We start from the raw sequence: 22,141 nt of genomic DNA, 5'->3' as shown, positions 1-22,141 counted from the left end.
TGTATTTCTTTTTGCATTTTTGAGTTACTTTCTCCTTTCAGGTATTAAAATGTCTTGTATATAAATATTAATGTTTATTTTTTTTTAAATAAAAAGTCCTTTGATTTAGCGGATGAAATTATAGTCTTTGTGTAGAAGACTTGTGTCACCTTTAGGGATAAATGTTAGATAAAGTTGAAAATATTTTAGATATAGCTTCATCTTAAGGATTACAAAAAATCTTATTGCTGCCTTTCATTTATTTAACACTTTTACAATCAGAACAGGACTATTTTTCTGCCTCAGTGTTCTCATCGAATGTAATACCTTCCTCTCCATTTCACAGAAATTTTAGTGAAAATTAGTTACATTATTTGACAAAAGTCACAGACTCAATGAGTCTCAGAGCCAGGAATCAAATTTAGGTCTTAATTTGAATAGGGCACTGAAGAGATAAATACCTTTAACATGTTTGTGACTTTCTTTCAAGTCTTTTCTGTTTTGTGGGGGGAAAATGTATACATATATTATTAGATTGTACTTTGTATATAGTTTTATCCCACACTTTTAAGAAAGGCCCTGTGATTTATTAAAAAGTAAGTAGTTTAAATGAACTCTCAGCAACTTTCTAAAGTGTTTACGAGCAGCATTATTATTTGAAGAATGAGTTTGTCATGCAAGCACCCAGAGCAGGATGCTTGCCAAAAAAGGACATGCAGTTATGGTCTATTGGGAGCTCAGGGATCCTTTTTTTTTAACTAAAGTTTATTGGGGTGACAATTGTTAGTAAAGTTACATAGATTTCAGGTGTACAATTCCGTAATATATCGTCTGTATAGCACATTGTGTGCTCACCACCCAGAGTCATTCTCCTTCCATCACCTTGTTTTTTATCCCTCATCTATTCAGTGATCTTACTCTGTAGCCCTGCTGAGAGGCCCCCTCTATGCGAAGGACCACAGCAATGTTTGGATTTCCCACCTACTGTTTTGGGATATTTGAATCTTATTAACATTTATTCTTCCGAATGAAGTTGCATTTCTAGAACTCATTATAGCTTTATGACATTACCCACTTTAGAATAAAATTTATCATAAGATTATTACATGATAGACCCTATTCACAAGGGCTTATTGACCAAAAGAGTCTTGTCTTGTTACTGAGTATCTGTGTCTCCTGAATATTTGTGGCAGGGGTCCTGGAATCAATATGATAATGAAAACCCCAACTTCATTTTTAAGCAATCTTTATTCTCTCACAATAATTTTCTAGAGTTAAGATTTCAGAAATCACTTCCTTCTTATACTGTCCTTTAAGATACAGGGTTTCTCAATGTTGCCATCTTGGCATTTGGGGCCAGACAGTTCTTGTTGGGAGGGGTGCTGTCCTATGCATTGCAGGATGTTTAGCAGCGTCCCTGGCCTCTACACCCTAGATGCCAACAGGTGTCTCCTGCCCCCACTCCGGCTGTGATGAACTTAAATATTTCCAGGCATTGCCAAATATCCCTTAGGAGGTAAAATTGCTCCTTTCTGAGAACACCTGATTTATTGCACCCCGGGGGAAATTTTCCACATGTATTTCGGAAGCTGTCTATAGGTGGAGGCCATCTTGCTAAAAACCAATACATTGAGTTCAGTGTAAGAGAGAGAGAGAACATAGTTATAATCTTATTTATGTAGTAATGGGCGTTTTTTCCCTATTAGTCACTCTGATAATATTAATAATGAACATTTTTGAGTACTTATTATGTGCCAGAAATTTTGCTAAGCATTTGCTATTTTAAGACATGCATTTTCTCATTTCAACCTCTCTCTGCCCATTGAGGTAGGTACGATTATTGATGGCATTTACCAGATGTAAACACTGGGCATAAGTGACCTTGGTGGTTAAGCTGTCGTGGAGCTAGTAATGTTGGAACCAGGATTCCACTTTTGATGTGTCCGACCAGAGCTCGTCCTAACCGCTGTGCTCTGTCTGCTTTCTACTATATTAGTCTAAAGAGAAGGAGTATATTTTTATGTTTAAATCTGGTAGAAATTTGTTTAAAGTATTTTTATCTTTCCAAAGTATGGGATAAAAATTTGAACGCTTATATTCCAGAGTAATCCAGGTTAGTTTATAGCATTTCATAAATTTAAAAGCTACTAGTCCAAAGTAGTTTCTAATTTGAAGCATGGAAGACACCCTCTTGTTCAACATAATTGGAATTGGCTACTTGAAAATATCAGTTACATCTTTAAAAAAATGTACATATGCAAAATGTGTTATTTTCATTAAAATAAATAAAAATATATTTGCCAAACTCTTGTGAGGCGAAGGGCTTTTCTGTAACAGTGATTCTACTATTTTGAATTTTACGTTGTGTTAATAGTATAAACCACAAGAGCAAAAACGTAGACACTAGCCAAGCAAGCTGAATCTTACAGAATCTTAGGTTTCATATGTTTTTTCTCATTTTTTTAATGTTTGTCCCACCCACATCTAATCCAACAGTTTTCAGTGACTTGCCTTTATTAAGTCTTTCCAAAGCCTTCTACTTAATTTTTAGTAGAAACAAGATTTATCTTTTGAGCTCATATTCCATCAGCTTTCATAACATTTAATTAAATTTCATAATTACAGTAGCAAGTCAACTGGCATAAACAGGTTTGGGAAGACACAGCCGACTCTTTGTCAGTATGAAGTCCAGCTGGTGGGAGCAGAAATTCTGTGTGTGAGGCACTAGAAATTGCCTGTTGCTGCCACTGGACATTCGTCATCCTGGTTTACAGAGGGAACTGCGAACAGTAGTTAAGCCAGGAAGTTGGTTCAGTGGAGGGCAGTGACAGAGAATGCCGGCTGTGTTTTCTTGGGCCACACAACTTAGCACTTCCAAATCAGGCAGGTCATTTGTCACAATACGATAATATACAACAAATTATGACTCTTAATTTCATTTTAAGCTGAAATTAAGCTCCTAACGTATAACTGTATATTAGAACACATATGCTATCTATACTTTTTATCGCTATCTAAAATAGTCAACTAATTCTGTCTTACAATTTTTTGTATACAACTTTGTTCACTGAAATTAGTGCACTAACTCATTTTTCCTAATCAGAACTTTAAAGTGAGTCATCCTGTTGAAGGAGTCCATCAGTGTCAGATGTAATTTATCTTCCCGCAATGGGGTGTAGCGCTCCTGACCTGCTTGTCACTTTAACCTCTGTTTCACCATATATTTTCCATTCTGTTTAATGCATTCCTGACTTCATTCTGGCTAAGTCTCTGCGGAACAAAAAAATTCACTTTACTGAAGTATACTCTATAGTCGACATTATATGTAAAATTTAGTTGTGTTTGGCTGGTGAAGCTGCAGTCATCTTTTAATATCACATGGTTTTTAAAAACATCATTATTTTGAAAAGTTAGACTTTAGAGGACATTTGACTTCAACATGCAAGCCCAGCCCATTGCTGGAAAGATGCTAGACCGATAGAGGAATCCCACTGTTTGCACTTATTAAAATAAGTGCTGTTTTTCTTTGCAGTCCTTTCTTCTGTTCACTACCCTTTGCTGTTTTGCTGGTGTGTGTGATGTTTCCATGGGGACTCACCCAGGATTAAAAGACAGTAGTAATACAGCTACCATTTATGATGTTATTACTTTGTGTTTATGCAGATCTCCTCACTTAATGCTCCTAGGACCCCAAGGTGAAGCTGTTATTGTGATCAGTCCAAGTGATACAGCCACAGCCTCCCAAGAGAGGCACAGACCAGGCCGTAGGATAGCGTTAATACTAATCTGGTCATCTCCCTTTTAGTACATATTTGTTTTATATTTAGCTTTTATTTTCGTAGTTACCATGATCAAAGAACCAAGGAAATTTATATGTGGAAAATACTAAGTTATAGGATAATTATGTTACTTATAGCTGACATGGCTTATTTAGGAAGAGACGTTTTTCCTAGCCATTACTCACCTCGTTTGCTATGACCACATGGGACGTTTTCAATTTCGCACTGAGTACACAATCTTTGAGGCATGACCTCCCTGAATCCCATTCAGAGAGATGCATTAATGGAAAAGAGCCCACGGGTTGCCTTGGCAGTGGTGTTTGTTGCTGCGTTGATCAAAATGTTGATAGGCTTATCTGCTGCTAGGTGGGGTGTCACTCTCAACAAGTTACTGAAGATGCTGTGTCAAGGAAGGGTCTCTCCCTGCTGCCCAGGCTGCCGGGAGATACTGCCATTATCTGGTTGGAAGCGCATCTAAGAATATTTTCCCACTCCTGAGGAGAGGGAAAACCAATGCTGGTGCACCTGTTTAGGCTTCTGATAACTAAGCCCCCAGATTGCATTGTTTTTTATTGTTCGCCTTCCTCCTCCTATACCGCCACCTCTCCTCATCCCACCACACACCTGTGTTTGCACGCACACACGCGCACACCCACACACAAATCAGGTTCAGCCAGGATCATCAGTTTGAGGACACAAGCAAGTGGGATTTCAGTTGCTGTTGTAACGTCCAGTTTTCTTTATTTACCCCTCATCCTCTTGTAATTGGCCATTTTTAACATCTTTTCTTTAGAATATATACACTTAACTTCATTTGTACTTGAGGTGACAGCTTTAGCACTGGGATGTATTCTCCATTTTGCTATCAGGAACTATGCTTCAAGTTCCAGTTTGTTAAATGAGCATCATTAAGTAACTACGTATTATATTTTAGTGGAGCATTGTATGGTACATATATTATGGAACGTCAGGGGACACCATACAGCTAAGCTTATTTGTAAAAATCTTGCTTATTTTTTAAAAAAAATCCTTCTGTGAGTATAGCAACATTAGACTTGAGGAAAGTAGTGTGGAACGCCTTGTAATTCAGAGTTCTTTAAGGATAATTTCTATGTTTAGTTTTTTTGATGTGGACGGTCTTATATTTCAAGGAAGTGATAAACTGGAGTCAACAGGTCTGTTTCACTGAACCATGTTGGGCTCTGTGCTCTTGAACTTAACATTTAATCTCTGCCAAAGTTATAGGGAAAGGTTTTGTGTTTGTATAATTTATTGTTTTAATGTCCTTGTCTTTTACATTTTATTGTGATCACATAAACTGTGTAAAATTTGTTTGAAGGCGGCTCTCTCATTATGTCGTCCTTCTCGGGGAGATTTGGGGCGCTAAATAACTTCTTGACAAACGAACCTAGCAACACTTTGCTTCTGTCTTTTTATCTGCTCAGGGTTTCTGGTAGCAAGGAGGTCATTGTGTATGGAAATTTGCATGGTTGCTCCTTTGAAGACAAACATCCTCTCCTTCCTTGGCTGTGATCTCCTGAGTCCCAACACTGAGTGTCTGAATTCTGATCTATCTCGAAGGCATTCCAGATTTCACATTACCTGAGCCATCTCAGTGCAGAGATTTGTGGAAGTTGCTTAAAAGGCATGTGCTTCACCTGCTCCTCCATGTATTTTATTTTTAAAATCAAGATAGACTGTCCGGCGGCCACATTTGTTTAAACACTTGACTTTATTCAAGGGCATCATTTTAAGATCATACAAAAACAGAATTTGCTTTTGCAATGAAACTTGTGGTGAAGACATTTCCCATTATATCATTCTTCTGCAGCCTGTTAAAAAAGTTCCATGTGAGAAATTCATTTTTGAATTTGGTGCCAGGAATTGTTTTCTGGTCCTACCACATGTCTATCGTGTGATAGGTATGTTTTATTTGTTTGCTTGTTGTTGTTTTTTTAACTCTATCTCCTGTTTACCTCAACCCCCAAATCTGATGCTCAATATACAACCTTTATTACTAACACATTTGTTTGCCCTTTCCTCTTTTATTTTCCTATTTCTATTTCCTTAGCATGATTTATATATTTCCTTTATAATTAATCAAAAATTCCTCAAAAATTTCTTTTTGGAAAAGATAATTAATATACAATTATATCCAAATAAAATACCTCTATTCCCAAGCTTTCTCCTCAGTTCTCGCTACATTTCTCATGGCTGTCAGCTGCCTCCACCTGGATGGCTCTCTAGTTGGCAACTCAAAACCATGTACACAGATTTTGACTTCGTTTTTCTCCTTAAACAGGCTTCCCTCATCTCGGCCCTCCTGCTGTTGTAAATGCCCCATTATTTTCAGTCCCTGGGATTTGAAACACTGAAGCCTCTTTGATGCCTCTCTCTGCATTGTTCTCAACCTCCAATTAGCTGGAAAGGCCTTTCGGTCTCCCTTCTAATTGCGGCTGACTTCCTGCTCTTTATGTCCCTTTCCCAGTTCTAGAACTTCAGGCTCTCTGCCTCTTGCCCCAATTCTAGCAATAGATGTCTCAGTCTCTCCAGCTCCTCTAGTCCACCCTACTCAAAATCCAACCTCTTGCCTTTGCCAAATGCAATCTAATCATAGAACAAATTTATGATTTAATCGTGTAACAAGTACTACGTTGTGTCCGTTGAGTCCTCTGAGAAGCAGATGTTGAGACAGTACGGGCATTCACAGGGTTTGTTAGGGACTTGGGGGTAATGCCTGTGCAAGAAAAAAAGGGGAAGGAAGCAGAGTTTAGCAGGGAAAGCCTTCAGTCCATGATGCAGATGTGGCACCAGGCAGGACAAGGGAAGGGAAGCAAAAGTGGGCAGGCAAAGTCTCAGACCATCATGCAGATCTGACGGAGACTCAGCCAACACAGTGGAGCCAAGAGTGAGCGTTAGAAGCCCTGTCTGTGTTGGGCAGTAATCGCCCCGCCTTGTTCCCTGTTCCCTGGGTCATGCTCAGTTCCTGGATGGGGCTGCCCAGGAGGAGTGTGGATGGGCTGGAAACTGTAGCAGATCCAGAGATGCTACAGCTGGAGCCTTTCATTCATTAAATATTTATTAAGCACTTATTCTGTGCCAGCTGTAGTGCCTGGAGGAGAATAAAAGCAGAAACACCTGTCTTCATGGGGTTTACAGTCTGCCATTCATGCTGTGAAGACAAATGAGAAGCCATTGAACATCATTTTTCCCCCTGATTTTAAAAAATTATTTAAAAAAATCTTCTACAATATTCTCTGTCCAAAACTCCATTTAGATGGAAGGTGGAACCTCTGGATTTATCTTCCATGCTTTTCTTTCATAATTTCAATTAAAAAATTTTTTGTTCTACATTTTATCCTCTGGGTAAGGGATTGATACGTAGCTCTCTACTTTCTATTACCCAGTCTTTTCACTGTTATTTCAGAAACTGTAGCTTTATTCCCCAGGAGCCGATTATTTTTGTTTCCTGAAATTATTTTTCATAATAGCTTATCCTTATTTTATATACCTCACATTTCTCCATTGCTATTAGAAATTTTTATCTAAGTCTTTTCCTTGAATGAGTTGTATCTTCTGAATTGTATTTTCTGTCTCTTGTTTTTCTCTTTCATGCTGTTGGTTTTCCTTAGTTGTCTAATGATCTTACCCCATTTATGAACAAAGGCCGAGGAGAGTTGGTGTAGGTGGCAGGTGTCCCTGAAGCGCTGTGTGTGGGTCTCTTTCCCCAGCTGGCCTCGCCTTACACAGGAGGGCCTAGGGCTAGCGTCAGAAAAGGAGTGAGACCTCATAACAAGGATGTGTCTTTGTAGAGTGGGAGGGCAATGAACGAGGCGCAGAATAGAAATCCACATGGGTGTCAGAGATGGGAGGGCTGTATCATGCTCCACTGCACTCCTGCATGGAGCTGCCTTTCCTCTTTCGCCCCAGTGCATGCATTAGACTGGGCTGTTCTCCCTTCTTCTCTTTCCATCTAACGAGCTCCTGCCTCTCCCCGGCTTATAGTGCCTGTGTCACCCCCTCCTTCCCAAAGGTGCAGATTCTCCCACCACTGCTCCAAGTTACCCTGCATTTTTTGTTTTTGCACAGTGCTTTCCGTGACGCGTACTGGTTCCTAACCAGTCTGCACACTCCTTGAAGGCAAGGACCACAGATTAAGTAGGCTCAGCGAATGTTTCACAATTGAATGCACGTTTGGTCCTGATGTGAAATATGCGAATTACTGAGTTGAGGAGCCAGTGTATCTTGGATTTATAGCATCATGTAGAGGCAATGAGGGCCCTCTGTGTATATGACCTTATGTTATATGCCAGACACTGAATAATATGTTACAGCTCCTTTTCCTCTCTTCAGGAAATGAGACCACAAACAAGTCTGTGTGGTGACGGTGGTTTTGTGGAAATTAACCACGACCACCAATTGATCCCCATAAGCCAAAAACACCACTATGGAGACTGATTTTTACTGTTGTAAACTTTACTAGACACAGCTGATGGATGCTAAAATCAGTGAGTGACAGTTTGAGGAGAAACAGGAGGAGAAGCAGGATTTACATAATCTCAAAGTATCTCCCTGAAGATATTTGTAAACTACAAGGAGAAAGATAGTATGTATCTTTATGGTGAAGGTCCCTGACAGATGCCACCTTACAAAGTGAACCAAGATCCACATCATGAACTCCAGGAAATGATGTGCTGAGGTTACATCCTTTCTGTGGTTCTCTTGCCCTAAATGCATCATCTCAAACCAACTGTGTGAAATCACCAGACAACCCAAACTGAGTGATAAATACTCTTCCAAGTTGTCAAAGTCATGAAAGACAAGTAAAGACTGGAGAAGTGTTATAGACAGCAGGGGACTAAGGAGAAATACAACAGCTAACTGCAACACAGGGTCTGGAATGGGGCTTCAAAACCTAAAAGACGTAGTGAAATGGTGAAAACTGGTGCAATTCGAGTAAGCTCTTTAGTTAACGGGATTGTACCAATATTAATTTCCTGGTTCTGATGAGTGATGATTGTACTGTACCTATATAATTACAGAAGATGATAACATTGAAGGAGACTGGGTTAAGGATATATGGAAACTCCTTGTACTATTTTTGCAACTTTTCTGTAAGTCTAAAAGCATTCAAGATGAAAAGTAAAAAAACAAAATCCTTCCGGTACAGTCATTAACAGCAGCTACTGTGTTCCCCCAAAAATAAGACCTAACCGAAAAATAAGCCCTAGCATGATTTTTCAGGATGACATCCCCTGAACATAAGCCCTAATGCATCTTTTGGAGCAAACCTTAATATAAGACTCGGTCTTATTTTCGGGGAACCACCTTACCACATGAACCATCCTCATGAAAATGGCAGTATGCATCAAAGGGACTGCCATGCTTACTGGAAGGTTGCCATATTCCAAAGAATGTCTATGCTCTTTGTTTTGCAGTCTCAAGGAAATCAGGGCCCCTTAGATCTTTATTTCAGTATGTAGCATGTACTAAAGCCTGGCACCTATTTTCTGAATGCATACCTCATTATATTATAACTTCAGACACTACTGGGCCCCTCACCCTGAGTGCCGAAATTAGGTGCTCAAAAAAGATTTGCTTTATTGTAGCAGTTCCTTTCTTCTTCTGATGGAGCCCCCTTGTCTGTACAGGAAGCCATTCCTCTGAGTTTCAGGGGTTGGGGGGGTAAGTAAGAGGAGAGGTCTTCCTAACTGCGTTTGAGTTTAGTAGCAGCATTTGATGGTGTAAAAGCATCAGCAGATGCAACCTCTACAATTCATATGGACAGTCAGTCAACAAAAATGGGGCTATGGTGAGTTTTTGAGACACACGGCATGGTCCCTACCCCCATAAGCACCAGTGACTTGTGCCTTGACTGGTTTCTGGCTGTGTCTGAGGGACTTCCTTACAAATTCTTCAAAAGCATTTTACATAGGAAGACATCTTGCTGCATTATCCCTGGGAAGGAGGTACAAAGGGTGTTTTAAATATAAAGAAATTGAGTTAGAGACAGGTGTCTCATGATAATTTCTTTCATTTGGATGGTAAATACCTTTTCCCCCTAAGCTGACATTTGATTTAGTATAACTAACATTAAAAGTAGAGTTATATTAATATGCAGCCTTTTATAATATTCTTTATACTCATTGACCATTTGCAAACCAAATATATTTTTTATACTTAAAAAAATCTTATAAGTTTATATATATATTCATTGCAGAAAAATTAGCAACTATATAAAATAAGAAAATATATTGTGTGATTACTAGTGATATTATTTTTGTCTCGTCTTTTTTAATACATGCATATTCATTTTTTAAGTAAAATAAGGATCATTGAATACAGTTTTGGGTTTTTTTTTTGTGATTCCGTAATTTGGCTATGCCATCATTTATTTAAAGTTTTTCCAACTGTTGTAAATTCAGGTTTTCCAGTTTCTTATTATAAATAATGCTTACATCAGATATTCCAAGTTTTTTCCTCTATTAACCCCTTTCTCAGTTTGGTGAAATCTCTGGACTCTCCTTAGAATCGTGTTTTTAAGTGCATTAAATAAAAGCATAAAGCAAGCCAAGCATATTAAAATATAATTGCAAACAAAAGATCTAGCATCAAGTCTGAATACTATAATTTCAAAGTAGTGATGACCATAATTGATATTTTGGTATGTCTGCTATAACTGTAATGTGATATGAAAATATCTATAATTTCTGTAGTTGTTGAAAATCACACATACAGCTAATATTACTGTAGTTTGTTGCCTACATTTATACTGATGGAAATGCTACATTTCATTTAGAAATCAGTGAAAATAAAAGTATAGTTTTTTTCATTGAAGTTCATTGATGAGCCCTCCCCGCCAAGTTCTATCCATAGACAAGTTTAAAAACCTCTGGACTTATACGAATGACCTTGTTATGTAAATTTTTTCCCACATGTCCAATTATTTCGGTAAGGTAGAACCCTGTAAATAAAATGGTGTAAACTTGACAGGAACCTTGATTTTTATGCCAAATTGCTCTTAAGAAAGCTTAGACTAGAAAGGTCCAGCTGATATGTTAAAGACTGTGTAGTTTAACATTTTCTTGCCTACTTTGAATATTTACAGGTTTTACTTTTGAACATTTACTATAGATCAAAAACACTTTTTTTCCCTTCAATCAGTAGTGAGATTGGATTTTTAAAAATATAATATTGGCTATTTGTCATAGATTGATAATGGCTAATAAAAAGTATCTCACTTTGATTCTGTTACTCTTTATTTTCCCTTTGTTTCAAATAGAATTTTCTTTGCACTTTCTTCTGTAATCATTTTGATATAATTTATTAATGTCAACATAACATCATGTTAAAGCCTACATTTTATTGGCAAGTTAGGGAGCTCTTAGGGGCTACTTAGTTACGTGTGGTTTTAAGCCCCACAACTTCATACAGTTTTGGCAAATAGACCACCCCACTTTTAAGAGTTACTATGGAAAGAAGAATTGGAACTTGAGTACTCTGCACTGTAAATGTGGGCAATTACTCTTATGCGACAATAATCATAAGAAGCTTAGTGGAGTGCTTTAGGACAGAATCCTGGCAGGTAGCCCGTCCTGTGTAAATGTCCCTGTCCATTACTTTGACCTGTTTTTGATTATGGTGCAAAGTCTTAAGCTATTTAGTTCTTATGGAACCTCCATCCTTATAATTCAGATGAGCCTTTTGGGGGCCAGAGACTGAGAATCTGAGTGGTACACTCCTCAGAAAGAGCCATTCTTTAACAGTTGGACTCTCGTTACCTCCACTTTTGCAAACCTGTGTTTCATTTTAAAAATAGAATATGCTCCTGCTGCCTTTTTAAAAAAAATTCTCTTAACTTTTGGATCTGTCCTTTCTAATTTAGTTATTAGTCATATTGAGATGTAGTAAGTTGCATGGGGAAAAACAAACAAACCAAAAACATCTGAACAACTTGAACCCAATAGGCAGAGATAAACAACTTTATAGAAGCACGGCTACAGTGAGTGGTCCTCCTACTGCCATCCTTATTCTCTATCTAATGAAAACACGGAGCGACGGAGAATAATGAGGGTCACAGTTGTTGTCTGCACTGACAGTAGCACACCTGTAGCCCACCAAGTAGACTATTTTAAGAAATAAGGATTTAAAATATCAAAGATGGTGACATAATTTTAATCCCAGCTAGTAAATTGTTCAATTCTTTGACCTGTTGATACATAATAAGGCCCAGGTCTGTCTGCTTAGTACTAGTATCTGTTGTACCCCCTTTCTATAGTGGTATAAGACGCCTTTTCTAGAAAACATTTCATTTTTCCTTCTGCATAGTCAGGGTAACTAAGATTCGAATATGAACATTTTTGTGATTCTAACATATATTTCTATATTACACACACACACACACACACACACACACAGAGGTTTCTGAAATGGTTGGTACCAATTCACAGTGCCAGCAGCAGTGTATGAATGAATATATTACAGCTCTACTAATGACCTTTTTTCGCTTCAGAAATGTCACTAATTTTGTTAGGTGTGAGATAGTAATTAGCTTTTTATTTCTTTGACGTGTTTATCAGTTTATTTTCCGTTTAAAATTCTACATGAACAATTCTAAAGAAATATTTTAAGCTGTGAATTATAACTTTACAGATTGTTTTAAAAAAGTAAAAATAATTTTGTTCATAGTTGTACACAGTCCAGATTATGCTGATGTCCCTAGGGAAATGCACAACTGAAATATTAATACAGAATCGGCAGATATCATGAAAACCATTACAAGCAATCCCAAATTGCTGGTTAAAGCCTCTTGTGATTTTATTTTTCTTTCCTCCTTGACAGTTAAAATACCAGGCTTAACTTTTTTTGCACACATGCTTATATGTAGCTCACAACCAGGCGATGTGACTGTATTTGATCTACTTACCTGTAGCTTTGAACTATTTACTGTTTCCCCAAAGGATGTGAAATTTTATTATTGTGGACATGTCAACCAGAAATAGAGCTCTTTATGTGGAATGTCCTAATGATAGCAGAACTATTCATTGGCACTCTTTGTACCATTCTTGTTAAAACTCAAGAATCAGAACCAATAAGAAAACTTCAGGGTAAACATTTGTTTAGGTATTAAACATGAAAAATGAAGGTGGGGGAAATGAACCATATATGGTAAGACATTATCAACACAGTGAAACCTTGGCTCTGTCGCTCATCAAGGAATAAAGCTTAATGTGTGAGCTGGCTGGTTACTTTTATTTAACTTTTTAAAAATTCATAATACAATTTTAGAAACTTTTGGGAAGATAGTGTATCTTATAGTGGCTAAGAAAATGAGCTTTGCTATCAGCAGTTAAATAATGTGTTTGAATACTAGTTGTGGCTGGGAAGTGATTTATTCTCTCTAAATCATAGTTGCCGCATCTGTAAAAAAAGAAGGAAATTCCTATATTTTTATGGTCGATGTGAATAGTAGAGTGCTTGGCGAAGTGCCTCACTCCACTGCGTTATATGATTCTAATATAGTGATTGCAGTGTTGCTTTTTGGCATTCCTGTAGGTTGGCACTAAAATATCATTATTTTTGGTGGTATAATACCTGTTTTTCAATTCATACATCAGCAGATTTACCCACCTGACTTGAGTGTCCGTTCCCTGTTCGCTTCCTCTTTACTTCCTCTGACTTTGATCATCCTGAATTCTCTTCTTAAAGTTTTCCTGGCCTTTCATCAACTGCAGCTCCCCTGTCCTTGTTCCTTTTCTTCCCCTTCCTCCCCCCCAAAGTCAAAGTTGATTGTGGGTCTGGCTGGAAGAGCTCTCTGCAGTTGGTGGCGAGTTCCACTAGCAAAGGATGGAGGTAGATGGATGGTAGGGAAGAATTAAAAAGGCAGAAGCATGGAGCAAGTAAGAGGTGCTGCCCAAAGGCTGTGGTCCTCAGAGGAAGGTACTGCAGTTCGGTGAAATTGGAAAGGACAGGCAGAGCCAAGAGTGGCCAGAAGGACCAAACTGAGGGTATCCCTAAAAGGCTGGTATTTTAGTCAAAAAAAAAAAAAAAAAAAAATCTGAGTCATTTGTCTTGAGATCAAAGTTTAAGTACTCAGCAATTCAGTTTAAGGTCACTGCTGAACCAGACTCTTCTACTGGAGAATTACACTGCTTTAGGATATTGAATTGAATAAAGTGTTTATGTAGAAAGGGTTGGTTTTTTTCCTCTATAATCTTCAGAAGCAGAAAAATGGACAGTGGATTAAAAACAAAAAACAAAAAAAATCCAAGGCTTTTATTGTAATTTTTCCTCAAGTCAAAAGACTTTATGAACAAGCAGAGTCTGATCATGATAATAGTGAATTTAACACAGGAAACCAGACCAGAATCTTTATCTACACCAAAGAAACTGAAATAGATGAAGACCAAATGAAAATGCTTTCTTGGCAGTAATAGCGAGAGCTCTTTTTTAATAAAAAAGATTGATGTTTCTGTACAAACACACATATAAGTTTTGAACGATCTTCCCAGAGTTATCCAACCAAAGATGTGTTTGTTTGATGATAGAGACTGAAGAAAGTGTTAGAAGTTACTTTATAATTATCTCATCAACATTCCCCCAACTCAGAAATGTACTTCTTTAGCAGCTGGGAAAAAATTGCACAAGAATATAGTCGGGTGTTGATGATGACACATGAAAAAAGTTTAAATGATCTTTAATTTTTTGCTTTTTAACATTTTTCATTTTATGTAAGGTTTAGTTTCTTTTTTAAATAACACTATTATTTTATGTGATAATTTACACTAAAATGATTGTGTTTAATATTTGTTTCTTAAAAATTTTACATTTTTGTGTTATGACATTTCTATATTTTTGTACTTGAAATATATCAATATTTGGTTCCACTAATTTTTATTTTTATGAATTCTTAACACTTTTAAATAATTAGTATTAACATGCAAAGTAAACACTTTCATTTTGCCCCAGTATTCAACCACTCTTTTAGAGGCTATCTAAGTACTATTTTAGATGAGACCTGAAGAATGAGAGGACTTCGTCAAGTAAAGAAGAGTTGTGGGACGAATGTTCTAGGTAGAGTTTTTCAGGTGAGAAAGGGCATAGTGAGTTTGAACAATTGAGAAGTTCAGAATAGTTGGTTCTCAGAGTTTGGAAGGCTGATGGGAAGGTCTAAGTGGAAATGGCAGTGCTAGGCTGGTGACAGGTTGTGCAGGCCTTTGGGAAGCCACGGAAAGTATCTAAGGACCTTCGGGAAACCAGGAAAGATTTTAAACTTATAGTGACGGTCAGAGTTATATTTTAGAAGGATCATCTGGCTGCTGTGTAAATGAATTGGATAAAAGCAAACGAGACAGAAGACTTACAAACATCCAGGCACATGATGATGGGAAGTCGGTGGCTGTGGAATGGAGAAAGGGTGGCTAGATTTGAGAGAGATGTAGGAATTAGAATTCGCAGGGCATGACAATGGCTCTGGCTTGCACAATTGTGGTGAATGTGGTAACACTCACTGAAATTGGGACTGCGGGGAAAGCTGTATAGGTTTGAGTGGAAGGTGATAGGTCACTTCTCTGCAGGTGCCTACGGGACAAACAGAGTTCCGTTAGGTAGACTAGAGATCAAGGGCTTAGAGAAGTCTGGAGTCGCATGTAGACTTTTGAGAGTTGTCAATATTGACATGGCAGTTAAAGTTTTGAGTGTTTGGAATACTGAGGATGGGAAGAGAAAGGGAAACTGGATATAAACTGCTAGAGTGATAGAAGGAAAATCAGGAGAGGATGGTGCCTTAGAAGCCAGGAAGAGTGTTTCTAGAAAAAAACAAAAATGAGATACCCACGTATGCCAGATGATAGGGAGAGTTTGAGCAAGATAAGGACCAACACCGTATCTATTTGTTTTAAACTGTAAGGCTGACATTGGTGATTGTACAATGGAAGTCAGATTATAGTAATTCTAAGGTGAGGCATTAGGCAGCTCTTTCAAGCAGTTTCCAATGGAAGGAAAGGCAGCAGAGTTAACCTAAAGGGTGATAAGGAGGTGGGGTGTTACATTTAAAGATGAAGGAGGCTTGAGTTTGATTAAATGATAGAAAAGAGCAGTAGAGAGGGAGAAGTAGAAGATGCAGAGAGGGTGATGAGGCAGCAGAGTCCCTGGGAAGGTGGACTGAGTGGAGGCCAAACTTTAGGGTGAGATTGGGTTTTGGATTGTGAAGAAAAGGAAGCAGAAGTCTGGATCCAGGTAAGTTTGTGTGTGTGATGGAAAATGAGGACGTCGGCCTCTGAAATGGCTTCTTTATTTTCACCGGGATGTAGACAACATTATCATTTGCGGAGACGGAAGAAAGCAGGTGGGGGGAGGTTGAAGGAGAACAGAGAATGTTTGCAATACCTGCTCTAGAGAAGGGGAGCAAGAGCTGACCAGGGACAGCCTGAGGACCAGTTGAGGTTCTTGATGACAAGTGGACAGTGGTCCAGTATCTTTGTGAATTTCCCCAGCAGCAGAGAACAGCAGTCTCACCTGCCCTTCCTGACGTGTGTCAGGTGTGACTGAGGAGTTTCTGGAGAGTCGGGTTTCGGTTGAGTCTTTGCAAGGAACAGAATGTGATGAATGTGACTCACGCTCGTCTTTGACTCATCACTGTTGTTCTGTGCTTCGGTATTAAAAGATTCTCTGAAGTTATCAAAGTGTGTAAAGTTCTGTGCTCCTTCAGTAAATCTCCCCAGGCTGCTGTCTTGTTTTTCTTTAAGTTCGTGTCCGCTTTTTTATACTATTTCTGTCTCCTCCCTTTCTGTTTTTTCCTTGTTGTCAGTTGTTCTATCACATTGCTGCCTGCATGCAAGTCTGTATCAGCCTTACACTCTGGACTTTGTCAACATCTGGAATTATCACACCTCTGAAATAAAGCTGTGGGCTTGAAGACCAGACAACCAAACTTATTAAAATTATGTGCAAAGTAAGAGTAAATAAACTCTAAGTGTGATTCTCACGTCCTGTGCTTTGAGGGTGTACATGAGTGTTTGTACATGAATTTTGTGACATTTATTGGGTTATTTCTCAGGTGTCCATATATGAGATGTTTGTTGCCTGTATTCCCATGTGTTTTTTGAATCTCCATGGATTATGATAATCTTAGAAAGCCCCCTGGTATTGATTATCTTTTATAGTCATTCCTTAGTACTTGCAACGTATTTTCATATGCATTACCTAACTTTTAAAACTACAGATTAGATATTTTATGCTGCTATTTCTTATTTTCATCATGGATTTTCAAATACTTATATATTTTATATGGGAATAACATGTGTTTTCAAACGTTTATACATTTTGTATGAGAATAATGTACCATGTCACAATTCAGTCATTTAGTCATGTCATATGTAAATGAAATAGGACAATGTGAAATAGTATTTGGGAGGTTTGAAAAATAAGTTATCTACTTTAGCTTTTCATATATTTCAATATTTTATGGACTTCCTCATCTGTGAACATCTCATGTATGTATCAACAACTTTAATTTTTTTTTTAAAGAAGACGCACAGTAAATATCACTTTTTAAAATTTTCTGTAAATTAATTTAATTTTGATCCTGACCTTCCTTGTCAGGAGGAAGGTAAATTCAACACCAGTCATAAGGATACTTCTCCCCCAACCCCCAAGGTTCTGCTAGGGTTTGGGGTCTTGAGGAGAGTGCCCTGAATCGTCGTCACCTGACCCGCTGGTTACCTAGGAGGGAGGCCTGTTGTCCCAGCCCACACATGCCCTTTAGGTTCCATGGCTTTGTGGGATGGGGTGCCTTTTCTGCTCACTGCATGGGAACAACCACTGGTGAGGCCCACGCCCTTAGTCGGGGCTTCTCTTTCCTGGAGCACTTCTAAGCTCTTTCCTCTGAGACCCTGCTCCATCTTACTATGGCTCCCCGGGAGCAGATATTGCTCAGTGATTCACACACCTCTCGCCAATCAAAAAAACCCCATTTTTTTTATCTCGGGGAAATCCCTCTCTCCTTAAACTCTGTTCTCAGTAGACTTAGTTTTTTTTTTTTCTTTCTTTTTAATTAAGAAAAGCTAAAAAGCCCTGACACAAACTTTCCCTTAGGCAAGAAATAACACAATGTAGCCTATTTAAATGGTAGGATATAAGAAGAAAATACACATTTGTTTTTTGAAAAAATAGTAGAGCAGTAAGTTGTAGAGCAGTAAAACAACTCAACAGGCCACCTCTCCTCAGTGTTACCTCCTCTGATATTACACCTGTGTAGCCAAGTCCTTGTTTTTGTAAGTCATTGAAGAATATTAATATTTGTTTGATGTGTTTACATTTTATTGATGTAGAGTAATTTCAGATCTAAGATATCACGCAGAACATCACATTTTAATTTTGCTTTGTCTTATTTTACCTAAGAACACTGGAACTATTTTGGGGCTGATGAGAATCTTGGTCCAGTGGCTGTGAGCATTCGAAGGGAAAAACCAGAAGAAATGAAAGAAAATGGATCTCCTTACAACTACCGAATAATATTTAGAACTAGTGAGGTAAGTGAGAAAGCAAATGAGAAAGGTGAGTCTTCATGGAAGTGAGAAAAAAAAAAAGAGTAGTAGCGGTAGCAAAGCAATTAAGTTCAGTATCACATGGTTACAACTGTCTCTAGAATAAACAAAGTCCCCTTTCATTCATTCTGGTGGTGAATAGGGGTGGACACAATGGTTAGAGCTGGATCCTTTCTTGCCATCTCACGCTGGATAAATGCAATAGATGAATGGGAGTTTAGATTCAGAGAAAGATACGTCCATGAAGTGTGGCCCGAGAAAATCAGAGCTCTCAGAACCCCCAGTGGGACACTGCCTGTCCTGCTCCATCAACCGGGAAGGATCCAGCCAGCTTGAGGAGCTAGGGTACTTCCACACGACAGAGGGTCACCCAGCACTTAACTCAAGCTTCCAAACTATTGCGTTGGACATTTCTTATCCCGAGAAGAGGAAAAGAGACTTTTTATTTTTCTGCTTTCACTTCACTCTCTCTTGGACATATCCTCTGAGGCCTACAACATAGATTGTTTGAACCAGAGACTAGCTGATGTGGGTTGAAACAGGCCTTGGATCTTTTTCAGACTCCAAGTACACATAATATATGAGTTTTGATTTTAAAATAAAATTCAGGTTAAAAAGGAAAAGGAAAAATAAAATAGCCAACACAGCATTTTTTTAAAAAACTCAAGAACAAGTTTGGGAGTATGAAGTTCTTGTGTTTTCTTTCTAAACATGTATAGTTGTGCCAGTCACCCATTTATTGCGGCGCCTAATTCACTTTCAGATTGTTGTTATACATTAATGCCGAATACCCCCTTGAGGCATCTGGAAAATAATGGTTTTTTGAAACTAGTTTAAATAGGGCATTTGGCTTCATTTCCCCCATTGAGTTTTAGGGGTTGGTCTCACTTAGGCATTGTTCCTAAACTTGAACTCTAGGGAAATTAAAAATAGGATTTTTAAAGGCACAACTTTAATAATCTAATGTGTTACATATAGTGGGCCAGAGAGAAATAAAGAACTAACATGCTTTAGTATACTTTTTCTCCACACCAAAGCTAATCATTAAGCAGTGTAAATTCTTTTGTTGAAAATGACAAGCACAGAGAACACACTGTGTTTCTGAAGTTGGATGCAGGTAGTTAGTTGTTTCTGCCTAGCTTCTCAGATCCCACCAGATTTCTGTGAGACTCAGTTCCTTTACTCCCAAGTGTATTTGTCCTTCCTGTTGTTATCTGTTTTCTCCTCCCAAGGCCACTCTGATTTAAGCCCCTTATCATATTCTTCCTTTTCTATGTTTTTTAGTCCATTGAAATTCCTCTCTTGCCACTGTCCTATCATCCTCCATGCCAGAGGTTGATGTTTTCTGAATTAGCACTTTCTTTCTCAGATCCTGTCACTGGTTTCCATGGTTGTCCCTTTCCGCTCACCTTGCAGGCACGCCATGTCTGGTCCCAGCCTCTCTCTCCAAGAGAACTGCTGTCCCACCTTAACATGCTCCCTATGCCGTGGTGGGTAAACCACACTGACTCTTGCCTTCCCACCTCTGTTCTTTCATCTCTTGCTCCCTGGGCCTAAAATGCTCAATCTGCACTTCTCTCTGGTTCTCTAATCTTGTACTTCAGTCCTTTTCCCGTTAACCCATCTCTTGGGTCCATTTCCTAGCCTTTGATTGAAATATCTAAGTCACATGTTCATGGTTCAAAACACCATCACCACTAGTTTTCATGCTCAAATTAATGTTTAGCTGGTGACAACTCTGTTACTCTAGTTGTTCAGGCCAGAAACCTTGAAGCCACACTCGACTCCTCTCTTTTCCTCCCTCCCTCCCCCCAAATCTCCTCCCTCCTGTGCCCCAAATATAAACAAAACTTGTTTACATTGTCTTCAAAATATGTCTAGAATTCAGCCACTTCTCCCATCCCGTGTCCTGGGCCTGGGTGAAGCCGCCATCATCTTTCCCTGAGAACTGTTCTTCCTACTTCTGCCCTTAAACCCTGCGTTCTTTTAGCCCAGCAGGGATCCTTTTGAAATGTGATCCAGATCTTGTCATTCCTCAATTCAAAATGCTGTAATGCAGAACTGCTACCACCTCATCTCCAACTCCCCCTCCTTAGTCTTCTCTGGCCACACTGACCTCCTTTCGCTCTGGGCCACCTCAACTCCTCTGCCTCAGGTCTTGGCTGCACCCTGTTCCTCTGGGGTGCATTCTTCCCCAGGCATCCTCGTGGCCAGAGCGCTCTCATTTCCTTCCTAAATCACAGGGGCCTTCCTGGGCCACTGCATCTAAAATTACTACTCCCTCATACCCCCATTTCATATCCAATTCCAGGCTTTGTTTTCACACTATCTCAAGTATTGTACTTGTTTTGTTCGTTTTCTGTCTCTGCCACAAGAATATAAACCCAATGAGGGTGAGACTTTTATTTGAGTTCATTACTACATACATGCCTAATGCCTAAAATAGTACTTTCCCTCCCTCTCTGTCTCTTACCTCCCTCCCTCCCTCCCTCCCTCCCTCCCTCCCTTCTTTCCTGTCTCTGCTGTTTATTTAACTGCCACCAGCTTTTGTGTAGTTTTTTTCTTTCCAATAAAAATGATCCTTAAATGTGGGTTAATTGTAATATCTTTATGAGGCTTTTCATAGAAATAAACTAACAGAAGTCATTTGATGGAAATACTCTAGATGGTTCCAGCCTACAGCTCCTGGGCCTTGGGGGACAGCCATATATATTAAAGTAAGACTTAGTTTTTATGCCTTTGCAGGGACTTCTCATGCTATTAATTTCTCATGTTCATAAATATTAATATATGGAGAAAACCGTCACCACAGGGCCACTCCAGTTGCTTCAGTAAATAGCATTCAAGGTAACAGAAACACAAAGAGACCTTTGTCATTTCAATAGAAATAATCATTGCACAACATAAATTAAAAGAAACAAGCTTGCAAAGATTTGTAAGCGTGAACATTTGTGAACAAAATCTTAAGGGCACGTGCGTGCTTTTAAGTAGATGTGTCCATGGGGACTTACGAGGATTCACTTCCTTCTAGAAGTCATGAACAAAAATATCAGTTATACTAGTGATTCAGGTATAAAAACCAGTCCTTCTCACCTGCTTTGGCTTTCTTCAGGTGAGCTGCTGTCTTCTGGTGGCACAGGATTGGCAGTGATTAGCATTTCTGGCCTTGGTTTCTCAGCTGAAAATACCTCCAGCCTTTGTAGCTTCCTGTCCCCAGGGAAGGTGGGGTGCAGTGACTGAGTTGTTCAGTGATTTCACGTGATTTAAAAAAACAAAACTGATTCTTTTGAATTAGATATTAAGTCATAGGAAAATGATGTTTTTCATACAAGTGTTACTTGAAAACAAATTATTCATAAATGAAAGAAAAGATACTCGTCAAATGAATAAACTGCAAATACCTCAAGTGCCCTTTTCTTGTATTGAGCAAGATGGTGAGTTTTGCTTTTCTTACACTCGTCTCTCTTCTCCACATTTGATTTCCCTCATGATTCTCCCTTTGGTTTCCATTTTTCCTGCTAGTCCTATATCATGCTGTCTTTGCCTGCTACTTAAAGACTGTTACAGCTTCCTTCTAACTCTATTTTCTGCCTCCAGTTTCTTCCTCTTGTAATTCATCTTATTTACCAAGTCAGTTTTTGTCAAATATATGTCACTGGCAGCATCCCAGTTCAAAAGAGTTCTGAGAATGCTCGTTGGAGCCAGGTGAGCTGGCATGAGGGTCTCCAGCGCTGGGGCTCCCCGCTCCTTACAGCTTCATCACCCACCCCACCCTTGGGCTCTCTTTAGGTCCAGCTAAGCTCTAGGTTTCGCTCTTTCCCATTCACACCCTGTTCT

At 38.8% G+C, this 22,141-nt stretch overlaps 1 protein-coding gene across 21 annotated transcripts in view; it reads left to right on the top strand.

Moving 5' to 3' along the window:
- Window positions 1–22,141, top strand: part of SIPA1L1 (signal induced proliferation associated 1 like 1) — a 347,617-nt gene that overhangs the window by 197,572 nt on the left and 127,904 nt on the right. For all 21 annotated transcript variants that reach the window (XM_074327276.1, XM_074327274.1, XM_074327262.1 and 18 more), the window contains one exon: window positions 18,159–18,289. In XM_074327276.1, coding sequence (XP_074183377.1) covers window positions 18,159–18,289 — 131 coding nt within the window. The remainder of the gene's footprint in view (window positions 1–18,158; window positions 18,290–22,141) is intronic.

This window comes from Rhinolophus sinicus, linkage group LG03 (genome assembly GCF_036562045.2).
Source record: "Rhinolophus sinicus isolate RSC01 linkage group LG03, ASM3656204v1, whole genome shotgun sequence".
In the NCBI taxonomy this organism is placed as follows: Eukaryota; Metazoa; Chordata; class Mammalia; order Chiroptera; family Rhinolophidae; genus Rhinolophus; species Rhinolophus sinicus.
Note: the sequence above shows the minus strand (reverse complement) of the source record. Positions and strands in the feature narration are given on the sequence as shown.